A 22019-nucleotide genomic window follows, 5' to 3' on the forward strand; every position below is an offset into this window, starting at 1 on the left:
CAGCCAGCAAAATGTGAATTACTGAAGGGGGAGGTGTAGACTTCATCATATAAAGATCTACATACAGCAAGTTGCTCTTCAGCTCAGTCCCCTGTTGCAATCAAATATATAGTTTTGGAAGGAGTTTTGTGTCACAGGCACATCCAGTTCAATTCACAAAGTCACTTAAGCTTCTAGAGCTCCACAGACTTCCAGGGGATTCCACGTGGCCAGGCAGGAGTTTGGAGCTCGAATAATTTCACAAGCCTCAAGCTTTACTTAATAAAAGTATTGACTGATTACAAATGGACTAAAATTAACCACATAAAGTGTAAGAATACAGAATATGTACTATTATCACAGAAGCCTGTAACTAATAAACTTACAGATTTTTCAAAAAGCACTCAATAACAAACTACTCCTAAATGCTGTCTAAATGGTTAAAACATCATTACTTACTAAGCCTCTACAACATGAATGGATTCTTAATGACTTGATAAATGTCAGGAAGATAGCTAAACTTTTATAGATGCCAGGTCTATGCTTGTCTACAGCATATGAATCTTACTTTTTGAAAGAAAAAGATGTGATTTGCTGAACTTCTTTTTGCCCTTATTTGATATTCTGAATTCTAGAAGGCAATTCAAACCAGCCTGATCTTAATTCAAAAAAGATAGTGCTATCATATATAAGTATTGGAAATAAGTACTTTAGCTGGTCATACTTATTTATTGCTACTTGCTAGAACAGTTTGATTCAATTATGTGTATGCATGCTGGAAAATTAAGGTCAACAAAAGGGTCACCATTTGCAATTAATTATGATGTGCTAGCATTCACATATGGTACCAATATTTAGTTAACTAAAAAAGTCAGCTTAAATAGTTTCTTGCAATAAATCATGTCCTAGAAAATATGGAGCAAACATTAAGATAAAAAACATCTGCTCCTTTTAAAATGAATGGACGAAATCACTTGAACAGAATTTTTTTTAAATCCCAAATTCATTTATAGCTTTGACCAGATCAATAAATACTTTGTTTTGAATAGACCCAATTGTAACGCAGGAAAATATTTAACTGTAAGAGAACTGAGCTTTCAGTGATACACTGATAATCCAAAATGAAAGCACTTCCAAACAAACTCCAACTTGCCCGTCATTTTAGGCTACCAGAAAAATTCCAGCCTTACAAACTCTGATTGTGAGGGTCTTGCAGATTCATACACATCACTACCAGTGATTTGCTGAGAATCAAGGAAAAACTGCAGGTTTACAAACTATGAGGGAACACCTTTGCCTTTTTAAAAATCCTTCCATAGAGGCAAGTAAAATCAACAAGTGTTACAAGAATAGCTTCTCCTCTGCTTTGCGAATTAAGACTGTAAATTCAAGATCCTTTTCTGAAGCTACAAAACCTAAAGCCAAGGAAATGTGCAAAAATGGGTGTAAGGACAGAGTGGAAGACTAGAATGAAGTCTAGTTTAAAAGACAGCTTTGCTTTACCTAAAAAAATGGATCCACAATATATTCTTTTCCCCTTGCATCTTAATCCCAAACAAAATATTTAGCATATAACAAAACCCTTTTAATATAAAGTGTCGCAGACCTTATAAGACAAATAATCTGAATTTGAGTATTTGGAGCAAACTCTGACAGCAAAGACCACGCTACCTAAAATAATATTTCTCCCAAGGCACAAATATACTCATGAAGAATTACTGCAGAGTGCTGACAAGGCGATTTGTTAGTCCCATGATAAAGTGTGTGTAGCTTTGAACTTTTCCTACACCTTCAGGGTAACTACTCCTGCCACTGTTATGGCACTTGGAGGGATTTCTCCCACTCCTACCTGAGCCTGATATGCAAGAAACATTAAGGCCAGCTGTATTAAGTAAGAGCAGAGTGAGTGCAAGAAATTAAATCCTGGCTTTGCAAAGCAGGGGGATATGTGATGCTGCCAACATGGACATGCATGGGAGCTTTCCTCTTCTATTATAACCTAAAGACCATAACATTTTACATTCCGGTTGTGTAATAAACGCTGGCTTGTTTTGAAAAGGCCATCCTGTGTCACTACGAGACATCTGTTGCTTGTACTATTCCCAAAAGGGATTTAAATTAATTTAGACCTGCTGGAGGGGCCACAGAGAGAAACAGGGATGCTGAAACCATGCACACCCATTGCAAAAGGCATGACTTTATCACAGAAGGATGGAGGGCTGGAGCCCAGGAAACGTGGCGTTGTGCCAGCCAGGGTGCACGAAGTTGGAGGTACGGTGTGCTCAGCAGAGCACTGGCACTTGGGCTGCCCTGATTATAGACATTTGCTGTTACCTCTAGGTGGCCCAATTTATCCAGAGTACCTGGTAGGCAAGACTAATGTTCTCTGCCACAAGTCCTTCTGGACTGCTGCTTTGCAGGAGAAGTTGTCTGCGTGTCTCTTCCTATTTGATATTCCCTGAGGCAATTTTAAGAGATCAAAAGTGGAAAGAAGCTGAAGGAATCAAAGCTGAAATGTATGGATACAACTAGGGGTAAATTTTTCATTTGCTTCAACAATCATGGCATTCAATCCTATGTATAAGGAAAATATATAGAGAGAGACTAAACTACATTCAGTCCTACATATAAGGAAAACTTCATTACCAGAGAGGTTTCCTTCCTGAACTAATGCAGAGTTAATCTGTAGGCACACTCTTTAACATAACAGTTGTACCAGGAAAGCAACCATGAAATCCCAAAAGCTAAAGCAGAGCAAATTAAAATTTTCTGAAACAGCTGGCAGAATCTTTTGTTTCATTTCATTAAAAGTGTGAACACAATTAGAGTAGATTTCTACTATTAAATTAATATTTCTGCTTATGCAGAGATGGACAAAATACGTTGTCACATGTATGGTTTTGTGACCACAGTATGCTGCTTGCTTGGTAAGCTTTAAATTAAGTAAATCAGAAGCTAGAAAAAAAGGGTTTACTGAGCTCTGATATAGCTGGTATTCAGAACAAAGCAGATGTTTTGAAAGAAAGTCAAGAAGTCAAGGAAAAAGATATATAACAGTAATTCAACAGGTATGGCTTCTCTTTCTTAACATTCTCCTAATCAAATCTCTCATTGGTGTTAAAATTACACTTGTTTAGCTAGTACAGTTTCCTTTTCAATGGTCTTTAATTCCCTTCTCTTTGCTCCCACAATATGAAGAAAACATATTTTCACTCCACTTCCAATGAGTTTGTTCTTCAGAATCAAATTTTCATCTCCCAAACTTTCTGCTACAAATCATGATATGCATTCAAATCAATTACATGCAAAACTACTGAAGAACAACTTCTGTTTTTCCTCATTTGTGTGATGCCCTACAGTGTTTTACAGTTTAAAAAGTTACAAACAAAATGTTGAAGGTTTTGTTTTTCTTTTTTTTTTAACTGTCTTAAAATGTCTCAAAATCTGTTATTAATTCATCTTTTACCATAAGGTAAGTTCCATATGGTGGACAACATTACCTAATATTTTAACTAACCCAACTTCAATCCCAAATTAGCCTAAAATATTTTCCTTTCTGGCAGATGGTTTTCAAAAACTCAGTGACATTTTGTTTTAGAAAAACTATGGAGTTTAACTGTTCACATTGTAATGTAGAAAGCGACTTGGTCTTGTCTGAAACAGATTAAAATGCAAATTGTACTGTATTCTCTGAACCAGCACTAGAATAGCTCTTTAGGGGAAAAGGTAATTCCTTCTGTCATTTGACTGGGTTTTACAAATACAATTCTGAGGTAGCCTGGGTTGGGAGATGTACTAAATTTAGAGGAAAGGACTTTACCAAATGTTCAAGGACTAAAGATCCTAAAAAAGAATTCTCACTTGCTAGCAGTAAAGTTGGAAAACCTCTGGAGGAACTACATATATATATATATATCCATCACCGTGGTTTTCAAGGACAAATCATGAGGAGTGACAAAGCAAAGGCAGCCCTCAGAAAACAGAAGTCTGCAGGATTCACACAGTATGCTTTATTGCCTGTCATCTCTAAATAACCACTCAGCAAAACTGTCCTACCCAACTGCTCCATGGCACAGGGGCAAAATGAGTAACTCAAATCAGCAGTGAACAACTGCACACAGCAAAAGATGGCAACTCACAACACTGATGCTGATTTTAAAAAGTCAAAAATCTTTTTCTGTTCTGTTTTTTTTCATAAATAACTGGAAATTTACAATTTTTTTAATTCATTACAAGGGACTCTTTGGTAGCTACCATATTTAGAAGCAAGTCACAGTCTGAATACTTACTTCTTTTTTTCCTCTTCACTCAAATTCTTCCACTGCTCTTCAATCTTCAGCAGAATGTCTGCCATGCTGGTCTTTGGATTATCACTTATCAATTTTGGACGACATTCGTTAGTGAAAATTTCAAATGCAGACTTTGCTTTCTTTATTATTCTCCTATTAATTAAGTCATAAGCTGTCACATGTCCGAATTTTTCACTTATCAAATTTTTTTTCTTTATGCTTTGATTTGAGATTTGTGGATCATTGCTTTGTTGAGCAGTGCATTCTTTTTGCTTACTAATTGTTCCTCCAACTTCAGGCATCAAAATCTTGACAGGTTCCAGTTTGTCTCCTAGACTGTCTTTAAACGCACTTCCCATACTCCAACTATCAGCAGAGATTTCAGGTAAGTCTTTAGGGACTGAGGTTTCCTCATTTTTATCTATTTGATCAGTATTATCAAAACTCAAAAGATGCTCATCGTGGGCCTTTCTAGACTTGGGGTCCACAGGAACACTGTTCCTTTGAATATCAGTCCTATTTTGTCCATTCTGTTCCTCCCCACACAATAAATTTAAGGAACTGTCTGGAAAGGCATCACTCTTAGAAGCCCCTCTCTCATCCAGGCGACTCTGTACATTATCAGCACAAGGAGTCTGATGATTTAAGCAGATCTCTGTGTTTTTTACTGCTTGACAGTTTTGCACATCACTGCTGAGTGAAAGGAATGAAGTATGAGCATGTAGCTCATCGTTTCCAGATGGTCCCATTTCATCACCAACCACATCTGTTTGTTCTGTTCTATGAACAAACATGTCTGCTGAGGTAACATCTGTTTTATTACTTTCACCAGGGACTGCAGCAGGTAGTGGCCCATACAGCGATTTCAACACATTTTCAACTGCAAGTAAGACAGATTCCTAGGGAAAAAAAATAGAAACAAAACAGAAAATACACACAAGTGCACCTGAAAATGTAACTGACAGATGCTGAGAATGCAGAAAAATATTAAAAAAGTTATCTTATTCAGATTATTATCTGGACAGATTATTGCATTTCAGTTGTTTACACACACTCAAAAAGACTCAACTGGACACCTCCAGGACCAAATATTTTGTGATGGGTATTCTGCTTCACTAGTTTACTCTGATATCACAAAATCACTTAATTGCTTTCTTTACAACAGGGTACTGACTGATTAAACCACTATCAGGTAAAGCTATTCCTACTTCCTATGGAATTAGAAGCTTACAGTCAAAACAGGTGCACCAGCAACATCCCATTCCATGCAAGTGTGTCTGTGTAGGTGCTTCTATTGTACATGTTTCCAAAACAGCTTTGCACCAAGTGATGGAAATTAAGAAGGAAAAAACCACCCAAAACTGTACAAAACAGAAATAAATTTAAAAAAAAAAGGGAAAAAGAAAACCCAACCCTTTTCCTAATGCCAAAGGAAAACTAGATCAAATGTGAGAATGCTGTGTTAATTTTCATACAAGTGGCACTTAACAGGCAGCACATTTACAAGACTGACATAGGCAAATACAAAAGGTTTTTTGTGAACACCGTTAACATACTGGTGTGACTACCTACATTAACTTTGAATAAGCACCTTATTACTAATGTAGTCTTCCTAATTTCTCTGGCACTTAATTGATGTCATTAATAATCTATACACATAATGGCAAAGTAGTGGTTTGACGAGAAATCAATGCCCCTCCTGTCCACCCCCCCTTAACGTATGTAGTGTTTAAATAGTGATTACTTAGTGTAGATATGAAGTATGAGATTTATGTAGGGACACGTATCATGATTCTATTCAGCTACCCTCACTATAAAGGCATCTGAAAACAAAGTGCTACACACATATATCTGACAGCATAAAAATCTGAAATCAACTGGGAAATTAATTTTGAATAATTCTCCACTTAGCCTGTTCAGTACTTTTTGATCAAAACAGTCCTGTGACAAAGGCAAGCTATCAAGTCACTAAAAAAAAACCAAAACAAAAAAACCCTGGAGGCACTGTTTATCTTCCAACTTTTTTGTAGTCCCCAAAGCCCTTATGCTTACATAAGTAAAAGGTTGACAACTCAAAAACAGGGTAAAAACCTTAGTTACCTTATAATGCAGCAAAACTTGAGTTTTATCAGGTGTTACATTCACATCCACAGCAGAGGCAGGTACAGTAATATTCAAAAAGAAAACAGGATATAAACGAGCACAGTCCTTGTGTGTCATCATACTGTAGTATTGTCGAATTAACTACAGATTGATTTAATAGAGAAGTGTCAGTAAAGGCAATAAAATAGACAAAAAGGCACAGAAACAAAATCTAACATTATAAAAGGATAACTGGTTTGTTGGTTTTGTTGCTTTTTTTAAGTTAAAGGAATGCTAAAAAGGTTATTATATACATGTACGCCAGAAAAATCACCAAAAGGGCAGTTGCTGGTGGTTTCCATGTCTCCACAGATAAATTAAAAAAAAAAAAAAAGGAACAATTCCAAGATACTAATGGACATTCTGAATGAATGTATTGATTGCACCTGGAAGAAAAGATATTGGTGTGCCCAATGGATGCAACTGGGATGCAATGCAATGGATGGACTGCAATTCTGGTGTTTCTTTCCTCAATCACCAGCAATACTACTAGTTGTTTTTTAAAGAAAACTGACTCATACAGCATACAACCACACTGCTGTCTCCTTCAGTCCAAATAAAGTCTGTTTGAGAAAGTAGCACTTGGACTACAGACCTGCTCTTTTCCCAAAACAAGACCAATTTGTTCCTTTTATTAACCCAGTTATAAATTTACAGCTTTTCTCAAACTCTTCTTGTTCTTACTATTTTCTCTATAATACTCCTAAAAACTCCTCCAAAAGACTACAAAAATATTCAGTTGTTTCAGAATTTTGGTGGTGTTAACTACAAGGACCAAATAAAAGATCCTTGCATTCCCCTCTAGTATCCTGGATCCCTCCTCCCACAGACATACATACTGGAGAAAAGAATATGTTAACAAGACCAAAAAAAATTGAAGGTGTAAAAAATGATTAAAATTTAATTTTTCATTCATAAATATTGTTTAAATAACATTGAATTTACTGAAATATTTTCAAGTTATTTTAACCTTAATATTCCCACAGTCTGTCCTCAGCTGGCACTGAACTGTAGTAACAAGAGGTCCACCAGCACTTCTTCCCCATACATAGCATGGAGCTAAAAGTGATGTATAGCTTGTTTTCCATGTAGTTTTACTTTGTATGGTAGTATGCTGAATCCCACCTTGAATCCAAGCTTTTATGCTCTGGTTAAAAGAACCTTATCTGTCACGGGATTCAAGCTGAGCTTTGAACTCCCAGAAGAAACAAGCACATCATATTTTGTGTGGAGATGGATTAGCCTTCTTTGGCTCTTAACATACCAACACAGGTTCAGGGTTTACACCTACAAAGCTTTGCTTGCCAACTGAAAATAACTTCATTGTCTCCACCTTAAAAGCTACACGGACACTTTGGCATGAACGTGATTTTCTTTCCTGGCGATGGCAAGGATTAGGACAGCAAGGCTGCTCCAAGTGAAGTGCTCCAAGGTTCAGTAGTGACAGAAACCCAAGAGTATCAAATTCTGCCTACACAATGCTCAGCTGTAGCCAATGCTGCTGCACTATCACTTTCATTTCTACCCAGTGCATACACAAATTTAAAGGGAAAGGATGGGTGTTCGCTTGACAAACCCACAACAGAAGTGGACGAAACAAAAACTTTACAGAAGAATTCTCTTACAGGAAACTACATAAAGTTCCCTTATGGGAAATTGCACAGGTGATTTCTGCAGGCTAATACAAAGAAAGAATCAACTGCTCTGGTCTCTGGCATAGAGCATCTGAAATAACCTTTCTTTTAAACAGCCAAGAACGTAACCTGCAGTGATGGGGACTGCAGCAAATGGAATAGAACTGAGGCACCAGCAGCATCGGATTTGTGGAAGGAGTTTCTGTTGTAAATGCCAGTATCTTCACCTGTAGCACTCTATTTTATGTGGGAAAAAGGTTGTAGATTGCCTCTATGTCTCTGTCCTCCAAGAAATCACATTTCTGTTCCTTGAATTAAAAGCTATAAAAGATATTACCTTAAGTATTTCCTTCTGAAGAACTGGACGATTATTTATAAAAATGAAACTCCTTTCTGAACTTGAAAGACTTGTCAAAGAACTATCTGATTCAGCTTTTGGGAGAAATCCAGAAAGATTTATCTGCAATGATAAAACAAATACAGTGCAAAAGTCTTTTGGAGAAACCAAAAAGGTTCTTTGAGAGGTGAGATCTTAAAAGGCAACTGTACAGGAGTCCAAGCCATTCAAATGCATGCACTGCTTCTTGAAAGTTACAATATAAAAAAATAAACACACTCAAAGAAAAAAAGAAAGAGGTTGAGAAAGACGGGTTCATATCTATTTTCCTCAACCAATTGACTGGGATATTTCCCATTTGGACAGCCAGCTGCAGCAGGATGCTTCCTGCAGCTGAGGGCTGTGGAGAGCCAGGCCAGCAGCTTTAGGTTTGCTGGCTGTGGGGTTGCCCTGCACAAGCTAAAGGCACGCACTGCTGCCCAACCTGGCCCAGGAAGCAGTGAACTACCCCTACAGGGAAAGCCCAAAACACACAATCCCCCCCTTTCTACACACAGGGCACCTTTAAATAGCCTGTCACAGGGCATTTATTCAGGGCACCTAAATTTACCTACGCCACCTGTATCCAAATCATCTGACTCTCAAGAGTGCTGAGCACCCACGATTCACAGGCTGCAGCAGAACCTGTGAGCACACAGCACTGCCAGGGAACCTTGGAAACAACACATGATTTGTGTACCTAACTTGAACTCTGAGTTTTAAGATTTTTCTGTCGAGATTCTTTAACAGGGTTTTTTAGGTCAAAATACAGCCAACGACTTGTGCTGCCTGTCCCACCACTTCCCCCTCTCCCTCACCACGCAACTCTAAAACTGTTGGATCAATTTCAAATCAATCTGATAAAGAAGCAGAAATCCCAAAGATATCATATTTCCACAATTCCTGTGATAACTTACAGCTGTTTGGAGAGGATAGCCTCAGAAGAATGACCTTACTAAGGAAAAGGCAATTGCAACTTTTCAAAAGCCAGGACCCATCAGCAGGCAAGAAGTGACAAGCTGGCCAGCCCCACACATCACCCCATCGCCACCTGCCCAAACTGATAGTGAAGGACCACTGAGGCATCATGAAGATGGAGATTTTGGAGATATGGGAAAGTCTGGAGAATGTTCTGGTAGCAGGGTGGATCACTGAACACAGAAATGAGACCTCATTAGCTCTGCTTTTGGCAGAACCCCTTGTATTTACTAAAATCCAAATTATCATGCTTTTGAAACGGAATTTAAAATCCCTGGGATTTGGCCTGTCCTTCCCATTCATCTACGTCACAGCAGCTCCCTGTTCATGTGCTCCCTTATTCCCTGTTGACCTTGTCACAAGCATTCTGTGCTAAAGCTGGCGTGTTCAGGTCAGCAACGTCGTGCAGAACCAAACACCACTGGTCAAGTTGAAGAGGTCTCAAATATCTGTTGGGTGATTATCAGAAAACAACATGCAGCACTTCTAGATTTTATTCTGCAGCTTTAGCATATCCTCCCTGAATGTTCCCCTTCTATGCTTCAAGTTACTTTTCTATTTTCACAAATATTTGTAAAAGCCTTTCACTTCGAACAATATTTTTATATACAGAAAACATTAAAGCAAAACTGAAAATCTCTGAATAACTCATTTAAGAAGGTGCCAGATTTAGAAATGGCTGACTGCTGTTACTATTTAAAGCCATGCAGAGTATCAGTATGAAAAGTTATCCACAATTTATAAAACTTGTCTTATTAGAATTTTCAACTATGAAAGTATATGAAGTATAAAGACAAAATTACAAAGACTGAAAAATACTACAAAATCTTTGATTTCAAATTAGATCAACTGTTTTCAAAATTAATGTTTTAATAAAAAAACCAACTTATATACGTATCAAAATATATCTGTGATGAGTGGACAGCAGAATGCTCTTAACAGTTATTTTTTCCCCTGTGGCACATGTATCTGCTACACTTAACCTTTATAGAAAAAGAAGATACTAGGAAAATTTCCTGTGTGAAAGTTTTCAGCCCAGATAAATCTATCCATTTACAAGACAGGGGACCTGAAAAGCATAAATGCTGTTTAGTACATGTAAAAAGTTGTGCCAATTTTTTATTTTCTTAGTTTTCTTTTAATTTTACAAGTAGCTCTGGAGTTTGCATGCTTTGGAGTCAACTTGAAATGTGTTCTTGTTTCATTCAGTGTTCACAATGGAGATCTTCTGAAGACCAGTCTTTAAAATCCCTGGATCAGCAAAATTAGTTTTGTCTTCAGAGCAGACTTTGCAACAAAGGAATATGAAGCTACACAATGAACAAGTAGGAGTTAACAGAATGAAAGAGCTGCCCTCTGGTCTGTGTACTGAACAAGGCATGGATCTAAATGGGAAGGAAAACTATGCCTCGTCCTTAAACACCTATTCCAATACCTGTACACAAGGGAGGAAGAAATGGCTACACAGGCAACTTAATTCTGTCATTTTATAGTGTTTGGCTGCTTAGTCTAGAAATGTCCATGGTTTCTGAACGTCAATTTGTGCGTGAGCATTATGCATGGATCACTTATACACCTATAAATGATGCACGTGGTATTTTACACACTATTTAGAGACAGAGGGAGAGATGGAATGTTCTCCCACTTCTATTCAAGGAATATGGATGCCTCATGATATAGCAGGGAAGTAATGTGAGAACCTGAGTGCCTCCTTCAAGCTAGTCCCTTCTAAATACCCCCATGTCTTCCCTTTGGAGCCCCCTGCACTTGCCCTGGGGGCACATCCAAGCTACATGCAGGTAAGAACAGCTCTGGATGTTCTGTCAGACATAAGCAATTAAAGTCACAAGAAGTGACTTTGCTTTCTTCTCCCTCATTTCACTGCATTTTTGCTACAAGCATTCTGAAAAACTCAAAATTTAAGTCTGAATAATGCTATTAAACTGTAACACAAATATGTAGTCAGACTTTTATTAAAATCTGAATAATGCTGTTAAACATCATGCTGAACGGAGCATTCCTAAGTTGTGTTTAACAGCCATTGTGACTTTACACTGATTCATCTCATCTATGTGACTGGTCAAGATTTATTACTATAAGATACAGAAAAATGCAACTTAGAAGGTTCCATAGTAGCAAGACTCCCCTTTACAAAAGTGTCTTCAACAAAAATGGAAGGTGAATAAAAAATTTTTGAAAACACTGGACAAAAGGGAGTATCATGGGGAATTCCCTCTTTTTCAACAAGGATAAAGGAAGCCAAGTGCACTGAATTTTCTAGAAACTAGCAAGTTAGTTCCTTGAAATACATGTTTGGTGGAAATTTTGCATAACTTGCCTTCTAAGTACGTGTTTCTTTTGCTTCTCAGGTGCCTCTCACTGAAACTGAGGGATCCTCTTTAGAGTGCAAGGCTAAGAGGCCACGAAGATGAGAACGATCTAAATGCTTAGATATTAATCAGAGCACAACCTGCCTGTGGGCCAGGAATCCCAGCCTGGACAGCTCTGAGCAATCAGCAATTCTGCATTTGTCATCACAACTGTTTTTACTGCCATTTGATCAGTGCCACATGAGTCCTGATGAGATGATTCTTGGAGTGGATTTTCAATCACCAAACCAATTAATTTTACAGAGAGGACAGTAACAGAAGCAAATGCATTAATCAGATGTCAGTCTGGGGATACATCCTCTTTTTCAAAGTCTCCTTCTACTTGAATACTGACTTAGCTCTCTTCATTGACAGGCTTTAAGTGAATTTGGGAGAAGGAAGTTTAAACTCACCTCAGGATATTCACAGCAGTGCTGAAAAGGTACCATACTGCCCATAACGGCTGTTCCCAGAACTGACATACAGGCCATTTTGTGATCTGACACCCTGGTCTTCTGCCAAATAACTGCCTGAAACAAATGGCACGGAGTCAAATTTTTGACATTATATTTGTTGAACTCAAGTCATGTCTATGAACATGCATATGCAACTGCACACACACTGTATATGTAACATTCTGTACTTTGACCCTCTGAAAATCACAACTTTCAGTGTTAACCGACTCGATAGGGCACTTTTTGGCATGTCTTCTCATACTGTATTACTTATTTAGACTCAAAGCAATTGGAAAACTAAGCAAAGCTTGTATTTATGGATGTTTCGTGGCTAATCTGGACTTCTGTACCTGAAGCAATTGTTAAACACAAATCAATACAAACACTACTTCTCCTCTTCAGTACACAACAGTAGGCTTTGTGTTTTTACTAAGCATATAAATTGAGGGTTTATCATGTGTCTCTAACATGGTGCTCAACATTTGAAGTTGGGCACTGCAATGCCTATGTTACTTATACTGAAGAGAAAGGCTGTTTTGGTAGAGATCAGGCTATTACCTGTCCACTCATAGTCCTCACCTGGATATTCTAGGTCTGTGACAAGCCTGCTGTTTAGAAAGGAAAGCAGTTATTTGTCTAATGAAAACTTTGTAAAAGTTAGAAGGATGAAGGAATAACTGCTCTATTTGCTACATGTCTTGGAATACTATTGCACAGACTTGATAAGTACAATAAGGCAAAGTGAACTTGAGCTTGCAACAGAAGTTACCTGTCAAGTCCACTCATGGATACAAAAAGTATTAGCTACTTTGGAAGGTGAAATTTTGTCTCTTGCTAATGACAAGTCCTATACCACACAGTCACAAATTTAGCTGAATATGCTGATTCAACAATAAAAAATAATTTCCTTAGTTGGTTTTCTGCTTCTATGCAACAGACTTACATTCAGGTCCACTTTACTTTTGTCACTGTTAGATGCCTGAGTGCATTTCAATGTGCAACCTTCACACACAAAAGAAAAAAAAAATTCAGCAAGTTGTATTTTAAATCAGATGTTACAGTGCCGCTAAAATTTATGTTTTCAGTAGGTGCTAGGTGTCCAATGAATTCAAAATGAGTTCACAGGATTCTGATAATTTCTGTTAACTGAAAGTGTCGTGGGAGAAAAAAATACACAAGCACCCATCTCAAGAAATGCAATACATAGCCTTAAAATTCCACCTGTCCCGTGGGATATTTGCTGGCCTTCAGGGGTGAATTCCACAGAAGAACACAGTGCTCCTGTAAAATGATACTCCCCTCCCACAGGACAGGTGGAATTGTAAAGCTTTGAGACTGCTGAGCCTAAACTATTCCCCAAATCTTTAATTTTCCATTTCCACGTACACTCTGCAGCATTTGTGAAGTGGGGCTCTGCAGTCCTGCCTGAATCTAATTCAGCTCCTAGACACTGGCCTGACAGCCCTTTGCACATGCTGGATCACAGCTCAGTCATCCTGGAGCGAGCCTGAACCCCTTAAAACATAAAGGCCAATTTACGTCAGGGAGGGCAGCAAATAGACAAGGGGGAGAAGGAGAAAGGAGCAGGCAGAGCCACGGGCTGGGTGTCCACAGCTCTGGCAGGGAGTCCCCACCGTGCTCCAGCAGCAGAGAGGGGGAAAGGACAGCCCGGGGCTGCCCAAGGCACGCTGCCTCTCAGCCTCTCTCCTCTACACCTGCTCTAAGTCTCCTCAAAGATATTTTGGAGTGATGAAAGAATCTGTCCTCTTCTTTAGAGCTCCTCTTATAAAACATATCCTGTACTGCTTCTATTTTAAAATTGATTACTTAAAATGGAAACACAAAGTGCCAAGCGATTTTTTCTTTACTGGATATATTTTAAATTAAATGCATGTGACCAAACTGAGAAAGACACTTGTTATATGACTAACATAAACATCATGCTGTTTATTTTAGGTTATGCTAATGTAAGGCTGCAGGTACAGATATAAATCTTAGCTGCTGATTAATGCAAGGTTATTACACTGCTTGACCCGCTAAACGGCTGATACTCAGAACTGTGAAAAGATCACTTGAGTAAGGTGGAAAATGAGAACTTATTAAATGTAAACTTGCTAAAAGTAGATACTGTAATAAGTTCAGACTAGCTTTTCAACTAGTCATATATTTATCAGATATTAATACTCAGTACTACAGACATACTTTTAGAAAATAGTTACCACTGTAGATTAAATTAAAGCTTACGTACTAAAGAGGCTAGGCAATTTCCAATTTCTGTATTCCTAATTTCTACATTATATGAACACAGAATACAGTGTGTATTCACTTTTAGCCCTGACGGCACATTATGGAGCAACAACACAGGAAGAGCTAGTAATTTAAAGAAAATTATTTTTCTAGACTCTCCAGATGTATCAACAGGAATCAAAAAATTCACAGAGAAGCAATGCCCGTTCCACTTATTTCAGAAAGTGCCTGTTTCTGTGAGGTTCCTGCAATACCCTATTTTTTTAACCTTACTTATACCCTTTAGTTTAGCTAAAAATACACCCCCCACACACCCCCGAAATTTTTTTTCTAGGTCATATAAAGCGGGTGTCGAGGATGAGCCAAGGAAGAATCTGACTCCAGTCAGTATGATGACGCTGCAGAAACAGCCCACTCAAAGATATATTATTACATATGCCCCATCTTGGGTTTCGTAGAGCTAGCCAAATATATCCCACCTCTCTCCTCGTTTCATTGAAGGGGATTGCACGATCTAGATATTACAAAATGTCATCAGGTGTATAAAATCTACTGCACATGTACAGAAGATAAGTAGGTCTGTTTGTACCTATTTCTCTCCACCCCATGCAGCCCTAGGATATGCATACTTTGTGGAGGGTGACAATGTACATTTCAACATACATGATACTATGACTGCATGCACACATGGAGTAGGCATCCATTGTTTCAGGATGCATATATAGAGCCCAGAAGGATTCCTTGAAAAATGTATCATGAGTGGAGAAAGATTCACCCTCTTCCCACTGGGGTCTCTGGTATTATGGCACTGAGAATTAAGAGCTGCTCAATATTTTTCTCCTCAAAGACACCAAGGAATGACAGAGAAAAAAAATGCAGCCACTCCACATCCCTAACTATCCTTCATATTTAGAACTTCTATCAGCAGCTACAGTGGTTTTCCATCACAGACAAAAGGAAAACCTTACTTAGAGCTGAGGACTGGATGCTGTTTCCAACTGCGCCTACTTCAGTACAACTGTGACACTACAAGTTAAACCGACCCATCCCATTATTACTCCTTAATGGCAGTAACTTAACAAAGTAGACTTTTACTACCCAGAAACCACATATTTTCTTAATTTGTTTTGTGACAGTCATATCCTGTAATAAAGCTTGAGGGTGTAAAAGTCTAGGTGAGCAAGCAGTTGCACATGAACTGCAGGCTGGTAATGTAACTTGGATTAGCTCTGTAAAAGAGAACTGTATTTCACAGTCTCTCTAATTTTGTTTTACATGCTTCCAAATTCCTGTCACCCTGGCATCTCTTTGGGCCAGTACATTCCTTAGCCTTCTTGACTTAAAACCTAATAGCTTATCAGGCTTCAGATGAAAGCAACGCTGCCTACCTGTTGAGAGTAAACAAACAGGAACAAAGCCAGGCAGCAATATCTCAAGTTTGAATTCAGCCCAAGGGAAACCAAAAGACATCACACAGCAGTCCATGTACAATGTCTAGAGTCATTTCAGCTTAATGATGCACAGACACCTAGTCTTTAGGGCTGGCACATTCTCTGCTGTGGAAGAAAACCTATCAGCTAAGATCAAGTCTTAACCACATTCTTTAGAATCCCAGCCTTGAAAGTGTTAATGTTTTTCAACTCCATGCCATAATTGGTATCCTGTTTTAAAACCAGTGGTAAGTTACCTCACTAAAAGAGAGCCCTTACGTAAACCTCTCTTGAAAACAGAAATCACAACTGTTTTTTTCAATTTAGCTTACAGAACAATTATGCAACTAATCAGAACTATTTTCCCCATATATTTTATACTTGCCCCTAAGGAATCAGTTGTCCCCTCCATTCTGTAAGTGATGGTGGGACAACTATTAGTGAAGATATGCAGTAAAGAAACTCAAGACACCACTTTTCCACTCATTGGATGCAGCTGACATACCTGTCTATCCCATGGGCATCAGACATTACAGCTATCAAGGGGATTTGTTGAAAGACAGTCATGTTCCACAGCACTGCTCATCCTACAGATTCCAGTGTATTTGCTACTCAGATTTCCCTTTCGTGATACAAGAGCACCTTCTCAATGAAAAGGCTTTCTTGAGCATGACACAGTGGAGAAATGCTCGGATTTGAGAGCTGGGAGGTAAGTTAGGAGAGAAGCTAACAGATATTACAAGGAGCCAAGGATCTTTATCTGGTAACACCTGTCTTTAAAGCCTTTCAAGAATTAGAGACTACTGAGAGTTACAAGTTTTTTGACTGCTTTAACCACACACGTTCAGCTGTGGGTGTCCAGAGAACCTTATCTCCTCTTATGATCAGGTGACCCACCTAGTGGATGAGGGAAAGGCTGTGGATTTTGTGTACCCAGACTTCAGTAAAGCCCTGGACACTGTCTCCCACAGCATTCTCCTGGACAAACTGGCAGTCCATGGCTAGGACAGGTACACTCTTTGTGGGGTAAAAAACTGTCTGAATGGCTGAACCCAGAGAGTGGGGGTGAAGAGAGTTAAATCCAGTTGGCAGCTGATCACCAGTGGTGTTCCCCAGGGATCAGTATTGGGGCCGGTCCTGTTTAATATCTCTATCAGTGATCTGAATGAGGAGATCAAGTGCACCCTCAAGTGCACCCTCAGTCAGTTTGCAGGCAAAACCAAGTTGGGTGGGAGTGTTGATCTGCAGAGGATTCTGGACAGGCTGGTTGGATGGGCCAAGGCCAACTGTGTGACGTTCAACACAAGTAAAATACCAGGTCCTGCACTTGGGACACAACAACTCCCTGCAGTGCTACAGGCTGAGGAAAAAGAGGCTATTAAGGTGCCCTGTGGAAAAGGGCCTGAAGTTGCTGGTTGACGGCAGCTGAATATGTGCCAGCAGCGTGCCCAGGTGGCCAAACAGGTCAATGGCATCTTGGCTTGCAGCAGGAATAATGTGGCCAGCAGGCCCAGGGAAGTGATTGTCCCTCTGTACTCGGCACTGGTGTTGTGTCCAGTTCTGGGCCCCTCACTGCAAGAAAGACATTGAGGTGCTGGAGCATGTCGAGAGAAGGACAAAGATGATGGTGGAGCATCTGGAGCACAAGTGTGATGAGGAGCAGGTGAGGGAGCTGAAGGTGTTTATCCTGGAGAAAAGGAGGCTCAGGGGTGACCTTATCACTCTCTACAACTTACCACTCTCACGTGGGGGTCGGCCTCTCCTCCCAGGCAACCAGAAACAGGACAAAGGAAAATGGCCTCAAGCTGCACCAGGGGAGGTTCAGGTTGGATACTGGGAAAAATTTCTTCACTTAAAGGGTGGTTGAGCGTTGGAACAAGCTCCCCTGGGAAGTGATGGAACCACCATCACTGGAAGTGTTCAAAAACTGAGTAGACATGGCACCTCACAATATGGTTTAGTCGGCATGGTGGTTTTCGGTCAAAGGTTGGACTTCATGATCTTGGAGATCTTTTCCAAGTTTAATGATTCTATTAAAAGGTTCTTCCCCCAGAGGGTGGTTGGGCACTGGAACAGGTTCCTCAGGGAAGTAGTCACAACACCAAGCCTGACAGAGTTCAAGAAGCATTTGGACAATGCTCTCAGGCATGTGGAGGGATTCTTGGGGCTCTCCTGTGCAGGACCAGGAGTTGAACACGATGATCCTTGTGGGTCCTATTTAACTCAGGATATTCTAAAATTCTATTAAAATCCATTTCCATAGCAGGAGGAAAAAAAAATAAAACCTCCTAAACAATTAAACTACTACCAAAAACCAGTTTCCAATCCAAATATGTCATTCAGAGGATGTACAACATCACAGTGAATTCTATTTAAATAAATGGGAGGTTTAAAAGTCTTTTGTAAAATAGTAGTTAACAAAAATAACATACCTAACTGTGACTAAGTACATTACTAAGGAAGAGGGAAAATTCCCATGCAGCTTTGGAAACATCCTTTTTCCACTAACCTTTTTTTAAGCGTACAAAGTGAGTGCAAAAGCTTTGCAAGAGCTAAAGGCACATCTCAGATTCTGCAACACACACTGCATATGTGAAACAGTAATTGTTTTGAGATTTCAGACATATACTGGGCTGTCATTTGAAAAAAGTGATGGATGAGAAACTGGAAACCTCAAGGAATTAGTAATAGGATATAAAGCATTTCACCTCTAGGTCACCAGTTCAAATTCAACCAGGTTGGTAGTGACCAAAAGTAGTTACCATCTGGCAGCTGTTCTCTGGCTGATGTAAATTGAGTTGAGGGTCTCAGCGCATTTCCTAGTGGACAGGTGTCCTCAGCACAAAAAAACACCATAATTAACTCTCTGTTTGGCTTTCTCAGCAAAGCCACTAAACAACGAATAGAAGCAAAGACTGAGCTGTATTCCAGGTCAGCATGAAAGCATGTTGGCTGCAGAGCACTGCAGATTCTTAATCATAATTCCTCTTTATATTTTCAGACACGCAGATTAGGGAGGGACTTAATTTATCATCATTAAATGGAGTGGCTTTTCCAACTCAAGACAGAGCTCATGTGCTGCTATTTCTGCGCAATACAGATTTATTTTCAACATGCAGCTACAGCAGAGTTTGGAATCGCGATGAATGAGTGCGAAGTATACTGACATTATTAAAAATGGTAAATTTACCCTAACGCACTCACTCTGTCTCAAAAATCCACACTTACTACAGAGGACAGAGACACAGAAAAATCCCTTGGGATTGGTTAAGATTATGCAACTTTGTAAATAAGAGGAGACTTACTGTAAATTAAAAAATGAAGATGGCATCTGTTAAGTCAACACCACCAACAAAGGGGTTTGGGGAAGAATACCACCCCCTGTTATCTATAAGAGTTTTTAAATGGACCGTGTATCACAAAGTTCTGACTCTCAACTCTTTCAAGAAACAAACAATACACAGTTCCAGGCAGAACTGTGTGTGACCAAGGCTACAAAGTGTTACGCATGAAAAACACTGGGAAAAAAATATTCCCTTATGCAGAGTTTTCCTCAACAGGAACTGGAAAATTTACTGAGCCTACTTACGGCTGACCCGTACTTTGCATAAGACATGGGACCAGTTGGGCATGGTATGACCTGCTGATGGGCACCATTTAAACCACTTGCTGCCATAAGTTTTTTGGAATAGCCCTGGAACTACTAAAAGCTGTGTTTTACCATCTGGAGTACAACACAGCCAGAGCTCATAGGTGGCAGGAATACGGCATTTCGGGCTGAAGGGTTTGACGCAGGTTAAGCAGTGGCTGACTTTGAAATGTTCTTAGCACGCCTTCAGATAACATTAACTTTAAATAAACTTGCTGAATACTCATGTAAATTATTTCCATTTGGCTGTCTCATTATTCAATATGCTTTCAAGGAACATGGTGATGAAAGAAGAAAAATACCTCTTTCTAACATAACCATACTGGCAAGAGGATCAACATTATCAGTATTCAAAGAATGTCTTGGCAGGATAAACCTTCATAAAAAGAAGGAGCACTAGCTAATCCAAGTTGTCAAAATAGCAATAGTACTTCATAGGGTTGATCTGCAAAGTGATTCATTATTTATTGCTAATGCAAACAAAACATTCTGAGCAGAAAGAGCAACCAATTACTTCCTATCTTGGAAACCCACTGATGGAGAGTACACAATAAATGAACCCTAGGAGGACTGATAAAAGAATACCTATTTTCTTACTTACTAAAAAACAACATAAAGGCTGGAAGAGCACTGTCTGATTTCTTTTCTATGAACAATCACACTTAATGGTAATATTTTCCAAGCTAAACACAGATATGAAATGCAGCAGAAAAAGAAGAAAAATTTCTGGAAATTTCATTCAAAAGCATAAGATACACACCTTTTAAAAAAAACCAACCAAATGTGGTGGAAATAAAGCATGCTCTGTATCATGCATCGTAAGATTATATATATATTCAACAGCTCTATAAAGAGGCCTGACTTGTCAAAATGAGTTTCTGCTGGAATCAATTAGGCAACCATTTTCAGATGCCTAACCACAGACATTTCTGTGACAGCTTCAGCCTCATTACACTCTTCCTTGCTAAAGTGAGGGCTATGCCTTCATAGACTCACAGAATGGTTTGGGTTGGAAGGGACCTTAAAGATCATCCAGTTCCAACCACCCTGCCATGGGCAGGGACACCTTCCCCTAGACCAGGTTGCTCAAAGCTCCATCCAACCTTCCATGCTCCTTTACCTTCATATAAAATACACGACTTTAAAAACTGAGGGGATTTGCTTTTGGTTTGGGTTTTTTGGTTGTTTTTTGTTTGTTTGTTTGGCGGGGGTGTTTTTGGTTTTGTTTTTTGGTGTGGTGTTTTTTTTTAGAGTACTGTTTTTGTAATTTATTGAGAAGATTTCTTTGAAATACACTTTCGTTTACACCTTTTTCACTTACTACCCTTTCTAGTCTTTCAATCCATCTTTCCTTGTCTCCTTCTGTTGTAGTTCATCTGTATCTTCTTGCTCTTTTAAGCCTCAGAACCTGATCTTACTCCTGATGTGTATCTTCTTCCGTTGCAACAGAAAGCATTGGCTCAGCCTTAAGAATTTGGGATTCTAAGAACTCCTCTGAATAACTGCATATACAAATTGTCTTTTAAATGAATATGTAATCTATGAGATACACGAAAAATAAAGCCATTCCAAGAAGTTGATTCTTTCTCCTGGCAGATTTCAAACAAAAATATAAAAGACATCACCAAAAAAAAAAGTAATGCAATAACCCTATTCAGCAGAGTATTACTGTAGCACAGATATGCTGTAGAATCAGTATAGAAAAAACACCTTCTGACTGGAATTAATAACTGTAATGATAATAATAAGAAAAGGTAAAGGAAAAGGTAAAGAATATTCATGTTCCGTGATAAGCTAAAACAAATGCACATTGACCTACTGCAAGTGGCTATACACTGGAAATTCAGAATTTCAAATTTCCTAAAAGGTATGACACAACAGGTAACTTTTTATTTTAAAAGGAATGACAACATCAGTAGCAAGCCAGGAATTTGCACCCAGATTTTTTTACGTTCAGTTCAGTTTTTAACTTTCAGACTATTTTAAAGCATCTCCACAGAGACAGACTACACCTTCTGACTGACTTCTTAAGCCTTTAATTTTCCCATCGCAGCAACAGCTACTGAGCGACCTCTTGTGATGAAACATTTGAGCACTTTTGCACTCGCCTTCCTTTTTTTTTTTTTCTAAATGAATTAAATGAACGAAAGGGCAGCAGTGCAAAATAAAGAGTTAAAAAAATCAGCACCATCTCTGCCATTACAATGAGTGATACTGCCTGAACTGGGTATTGAAGAACATATTTCTGAAGCCAGCAGGACAGGCGGTCAAAAGCAAGGTGCAATGGCAACTTTCACGCCACTCTTCACACCATCTTTGCAGAAAGTACTGTGAAAAAGACATGTGATCACCTTCCTGCACATCGTTGTCACTGCATTAAAATAAGCAGAGAAGAAAACCCCAAGATATGCAATAGTCTATTCAAAGGCGATGAAATCAAAATACTATAAAAAAAAAATCATTTGCAACTT

At 38.9% G+C, this 22019-nt stretch overlaps 1 protein-coding gene across 6 annotated transcripts in view; it reads right to left on the bottom strand.

The window, feature by feature from the left end:
• Window positions 1-22019, bottom strand: part of PMS1 (PMS1 homolog 1, mismatch repair system component) — a 44884-nt gene that overhangs the window by 11684 nt on the left and 11181 nt on the right. For all 6 annotated transcript variants that reach the window (XM_039378830.1, XM_027737495.2, XM_027737493.2 and 3 more), the window contains 4 exons: window positions 12181-12297; window positions 8382-8504; window positions 6369-6512; window positions 4269-5167 (listed from right to left, as the gene is read on the bottom strand). In XM_039378830.1, the coding sequence (XP_039234764.1) occupies window positions 4269-5167; window positions 6369-6512; window positions 8382-8504; window positions 12181-12297 (1283 nt within the window). The remainder of the gene's footprint in view (window positions 1-4268; window positions 5168-6368; window positions 6513-8381; window positions 8505-12180; window positions 12298-22019) is intronic.

Source organism: Pipra filicauda, unplaced genomic scaffold (assembly GCF_003945595.2).
Source record: "Pipra filicauda isolate LSUMZ 115617 unplaced genomic scaffold, ASM394559v2 scaffold149_size4050908_pilon, whole genome shotgun sequence".
In the NCBI taxonomy this organism is placed as follows: domain Eukaryota; kingdom Metazoa; phylum Chordata; class Aves; order Passeriformes; family Pipridae; genus Pipra; species Pipra filicauda.